The 6,055-nt window shown below is 43.5% G+C and overlaps 1 protein-coding gene across 2 annotated transcripts in view; it reads right to left on the reverse strand.

The window, feature by feature from the left end:
* The window catches only part of LOC147195556 (phospholipid phosphatase-related protein type 4-like), a 95,868-nt gene extending 95,404 nt beyond the window's left edge, over positions 1 to 464 (reverse strand). For both annotated transcript variants that reach the window (XM_086129567.1, XM_086129569.1), the window contains exon 1: positions 15 to 464. In XM_086129567.1, the coding sequence (XP_085985693.1) occupies positions 15 to 95 (81 nt within the window). In that variant the 5' untranslated portion in view covers positions 96 to 464. The remainder of the gene's footprint in view (positions 1 to 14) is intronic.
* Positions 465 to 6,055: the final 5,591 nt, after the last annotated feature.

Raw genomic sequence — 6,055 nt, forward strand, 5'->3', positions numbered from 1 at the left:
ATAGATAGACTAACCTCTACAAAATAAAAACATGGCAGCAGCGTAACGCTGTCCTTTGTTTCCTTTCCAAATGTCAGACGCTTCAGGGTAGTCATTTCGAGCTGGATGCTGATCTCTTCCGTTGCCAAGAAACAAGGCGCCGTGCTTGATACCTGTTTTATTATTGACAAAATTCTCTCGTTTTCCCGCAAAATATTGTCTCTCGCCTGTTGAGATAATGACCTGATGCTGACAGTTGTCCTGCGTTTCGGCTGTGGTTGTCCTAAATGCGTGTATCCGTCGATCTACCAAGGTTCAATAGGATTTGCATGACGTCCGCCCAAATTCAAACTACGATCACCAAGGAGAGCCGTTCCTCAAGCCCACCACTCGAATGTGAAATGCTACTCCCCCGACTCCACTCCGCTGCTATAGATCGGGGTTTTTAACTTGCGGCTCGCGAGCCACTAACCACCGCGCACACACACACACACACGCACACACACACACGCACACAATGCGCGAGGGCGGTGTGGGCAAACAACAAGGGCACTCTGCTTTATTATACGTTCACTTGAATACAGTTACACGCACACCTAGATATACAGTGCAGTAAAAAAAAAAATGCCCGCTTCTCAACCCACTACTTTTTTTTGCAGTTTCCCCACTCACTTTAAGATAAGCAAATACAGTAAATTTAGACAGACAAGATAAACCCAAAAAAATGCACTTTTAAATGGTGATTTTATTCATTAATACAATACATCACACTTTCACAACAGCTGCAGCCGTAACAAAGCACTTTACAGAACATTTAACATAAAATGACAAGACTACAACAGAACACATAACATAAACCATCAACAATAATTCAATCAGAACAATTATTCCTACGTACGCCTTGTTGCTTGAAGCAGTTATCTGAGATAGGAGAGAATCAAAGTCTCCACCAGTGGTTCAGGGACTTCATGTTCACAGCACGCATGACACAGTAAACAAGCTTGAAAGTAAACAAGCTGTCCCAATAACTGACAAATACAGGGATCGATTTTCAACTCTTCGGTTCAATTTAGATCAGCTTCAAGTCCAAGCGCCAACACTGAGTTCTAAATACACATCCGCACCAACGCTCCTCTCTCCTCATCCTTAGTTCCCCTTCCTCAGCTCCACCAGCCATCTATCCAGCCGCACCAATGCAGACTGTCCAACAGCACCGAGATATCCGCTGAACAAAACGGGCCTGTGAAAAATGCTGCCAACCTTATCCGCAAAAAGCACAAGCACCCTGTAGCTGTAAAGCGGCAACAGCGAAATAGCGCTGAGATTCCCCCCCATCAAAATCAGTGCTCGGACACAAATCCTGTCGAGAAGTCACAATCATCAAGCGCAGATTTTTCTCCTTTGACGAATGTTATTAAAGAAAAAAAAATATTCAAAGCTGCCTGGCCCAGTGTGAACAATCACTTGAACGCTACACCTATTAACTTGTTGGACCAGCACAGTGGCCCTTAAATTGAAAAAGAATGCAGAATATTTAGTGGCGCACACCGTCAACCGATTTTTTCAGTAAATATTCACATTTCCTTTTATATATTAACTATATTAGAGATTTTGTGGGGCAAGCAAAATAAGCCTTTCTATCACATGAGATTGCATGCCATGATTACAATGTCACCCGTACATCATTTTCCATGGGGAACATATCGATAGAGAGAGAGGCAGTTGGAAGTCCAGTATGGAGTTTCCACAGTCAGTAAGGATAGCTTTGAAGAGGCGGACAGTGCGCCTGGGCGACACAGTGGTGGACTGGTTAGCCGGTCAGGCTTACAGTGCAGAGGTGCCGGACTTCTGGTGTTGAGTTTGCATGTTCTCACCGTGCCTGTGTGGGTTTTCTCTGGGTACTCCGGTTTCCTCCCTCATTCCAAAGACATGCATGACGGCTTAATGGAACACTCTAAATTGTCCCAAGGTGTGATGCTTCACTGTTGGCAGAATGTTCTTTTTATCAAATGCTGTGCCATTTTTACCCCACCCATAATGGGCCACACATCTTCCAAAAGTTCCATTTTTGACTCATCAGTCCACAGAATGATTTTCCAAATGTCTTGAGGATCATCAAGATGTCTTTTGGCAAATGTGAGATGAGCCTTTGTGTTCTTTTTGGACAGCAGTGATTTTCTCCTGAGAGCTCTCCCATGGATGCCACCAGGGGTGCCCATTAGGTCGATCCTGATCTACCAGTAGATCTAAGACAGGTCCAAAGTAGATCCGAGGAGAAAAAAAAAAACAACCATTTGTGTGTCTTTGTACATGTTAGTAATATATTTTGTGTGTTAATATACACTGCACCCTAATCATCTTATCAGTCTCATTTTCACAAAAAAAATATTTAAAAAGTAAAATAAAGCAGGTAAATCTTAAATTTACGGTGGCGTGATTACGTCACCGGAAGTTGTTAGCGCTCAGCAGTTTGCAATTGCAGCTTGTGATCAGAGCTCTTGCGCTCTATCTTTTATCGTCATGATTCTCATTCAGTTTGCTTCGTGTACAATTCACCGAGGGCACGAGCAAGGAATAGGAATCTAAGAGGGCCCAGGGAAGCACTTTAAAACGGTACGTGTGAGCTACGATTGTTAACAGGCTGCAAAAGTGCGTCGCATGCCTCCGTTTCAGGCTGTTTCTCATCATGGCGTGCGCGCGCGTGTGTGTGCGTGTGTGCGTGTGTGTGTGTGTGAGTGTGTGTGTTTGCGTGCGCATGCGCGCGCCGGTAAGGGTAGATCCCGGGAGGTTAGTTGATCGAAAAGTAGATCTTCGATCCAAAAGGTTTGGGCACCCCTGGTCTACACAGTTTAAAGCACAGTGAAGCTGCGGTAATGAATGAGAAGAGAGTCGCGTCGTAACCAGTCTTAGGAAGCTGATTCAGAACAAAAGTTGAGCTTGTTGTCGCGCATATTTAGTCACTGACATGTACACACAATTGTATGTACACACATATATTTGATCACTTATTTTTTGACATTTTAGGGGAAGCTGAGCTTCCCTTGCAGTCTTAGAGCAATCGCCTCTGGTGTAGACGGTGCAGTGGGTGACTGGTTAGCAGGTCTGCCTCACAGAACAGAGGTCTGGGTTTGATTCCGGGCCCTTCCTATGTGGAGTTCGTATGTTTTCCCCGTGACTGTGTTGGGTTTCTCCGGGCACTCCACTTGTATCTACGCCGGTCAAGGATGACGCCTCGTACTGATGTCCAAAAAACGTTTACTCGTGGAACACCGTGAAAACTGAAACACATTTCAAACAACATCAAAATTACAATATCTTGAACAACACATTAAATAAATAAACACAAAATGACATACCGTGTGCACCTCGGTGAACCGAAAGTAGATCAAATTAAATCACGTAGACCACACCGTATCGTAGCTCTGTCTCTGTCTCTCTCTCAAGTTGTCTTCTCGATCTTTCTCTCTTATTCCTCGCTATCCACGGCACGTGACCCGGAAGTGATTCTTAACGAAACATTCCAAATAACGTATTAAGAGGATTTAAAGAAAAAAATAATATGAAAGTTCACATAGAAATATAAAGTACTTTTACAAATTTACAAAAAAAATTCTGCTTGGCTCTCGACGAAGGCGGACGCTTTTTTGCCCTGTTCCTGCTCCTGCCCCCCCCCCCCCCACACCCCTTGCTCGCCACTTAGTGTATGTGCTGTCCTTGTGCTGTCTTTTCCTAGCCTCCGCAGTATTTTTCATCCTAAAAACAAACCATGGAATTGGTTGGCTGGTCTCTTGATGCAATCGACAAATTTTTTCGACGAGAAGAGCAGGCAGTGGGGAGCCTGCTTGCCCCTTGGGACATCTGCTGCCGGGTACACCCTAGATCCACGGAGGAAGCGGAGAATGGTGTGCCTGTCAATACTGTCCGTTGAGGAGGAGGAAGACATCTACATTATCGGCCGTTTGATAGCAGGTATGCTGCAGTTTGGTGTTAGCAGTTTCCTGTTCCATCGCAAAATCCAACCGACGGGAGCAGCTTTATTGGAAGTGAAGAAGCTGCCGGTCACTCTCGATGGTCTAGCGTGAATGTCCAACACTCAGACTCAAGCGGTGACTGAGCTCGGCCGCAATTGCGGTTCTGGAGCATCTCCGTACGATCGACAACAACATGGAGAAGTTGGAATTCTCGCTTCGGAAAGGAATTGAGGATTTGGCTGATCGGCGCCAGTGAAGGGATACAGCCACGGACTCAAGGCCACCTGAAATTGTTGGCGGCTGTCCCTCCAAAACAAACAATGCTATTTGGACCCCTTTCCCCTGGATGGAATGTATGCACGGATGCTAGTGCCCCCACCATCACCCCCCTCCTTCTCGGCCATGGATTGATAAGCCAGGACTGTCTTCATGAGCAGACCTTGACGAAGCAGCTGCGGCCTGTTCACGCATACACATACACAACCAGACAATCACACGCGCATACACATCCTTATCATCACCGCCTTCGTCGCTCCATTCTTTTCCCCCCGCGACGAAGAATTATCTGCAGAGCGCTCGGTGACCGTGCAGCTGGTCAGATAGGCTGCATCGCGGTCGCCCCCCCCTCCCCCTCCCCCTTCCCATTCATCCGCCCTCTCATTAGATGTTATGTCTTGTGACTTGTTGTAACTGTCATATGCTTATTTATGTGCTAGGGTCTTTTTTTTATCCTGGACTTAAATTATCCTCAGAAGAGGATAGTTCGAGCGTGGTTTTTTTTTTTTCCCCCTCTCCCTACCCAGTGTTTTCCTTTCTGAACTCTGACTGTAAAACTCCCCATTGCGGGACAAATAAAAGGATATCTTAAAACAACAAGCCTAAATAAATTGTATTTTCATTGTCATGGCAACCAACAACTCAATATTGGCGCCAGTTACACCACTATCCTCTCACATTCCAAATAAAATGCACAGTAGGTTAATTGATGACTCTAAACTGTCCATCGGTGTGGACTCCACTCACGGGAGTGTGAATGTTTGTTTGTCTATGTGTGCCCTGCGATTGGTTAGCAACCAGTTTCGAGTGTACTCCACCTCCTATTTGAAGTCAACCGAGTGCACCACGCTCGCGAGCCTCGTGAGGATAAAGCGGTTCAGATAACAAATGGATTATTTATTGTTAACTATGCTATATTGAAGTGTGGAGGTTTGGAGTGAATATACAGTGTTTGAAGATGAAGTTTTAATGATATTTCTTACTTTAGTAATAACGGGATTCATCCTCAAATGCCCAAAATGCCACTGCCTCTCTGGAATGCCACCTATTATGTTGCGATCTTGTGTTTTATTTTTGCGATTTGACAGTGATGGAATTGAAATGCCACTGATTTACACCAAATAAAGTTCAAATGTTCTATTATGCTTTTCCTGACAATTGCTTTCTTCTGAGGGCTGCAGCAACAATCCCAGTTGCTAGTCAGTTAATTACACATTTAAAACAAACACATTTAGATTTACATCCATTTTCCGATCACTTTATCGGCTGAAGCCTATCCCAGCCAGCTGTCTTCGGGCAGTAGGCGGGGCACACCCTGAACCAGTTATCAGCCAATCGTAGGGCACAGATTTTTTACAGAAAATAAAAATTCCGCTCTTGCCTTTGTTTGTTTGTTTTTTTGTTCCTGCCTGATGACTATGGAAGCTTAAGAGACACAATTAAATAAATAAATAATTTGATATAAATACAATTTTGATAAATAACAAATATGCTATATGACCATTCATGTGTAAAATAAGGTAATATAAATTATGTTCTTAATATTTTTAATGTCTAATTATTGTAATTTTATTGAAATTAAATACTTCATCATTATTATTTTAATGTCTCACATTTAAAAATAGTAGCTTATTATTTATTTTTTATGAGATTACAAAAAATTGCTTATTGTTTATTTATTTATTTTACAACGTCTGTTTTTATTTTATCATGTCCTTTTCCACATTGGCCCTTTTTTCGGAATGCAGTTTTTCAGTACAAACTGCTCCAATCACGTGATGCGGACCCAGTTAAGTGATTGGCTATAATGCTTTACATCAGCAGACATG

This window comes from Hippocampus guttulatus, chromosome 14, assembly GCF_054856545.1.
Source record: "Hippocampus guttulatus isolate MCC_2025c chromosome 14, RoL_Hgut_1.0, whole genome shotgun sequence".
NCBI lineage: Eukaryota > Metazoa > Chordata > Actinopteri > Syngnathiformes > Syngnathidae > Hippocampus > Hippocampus guttulatus.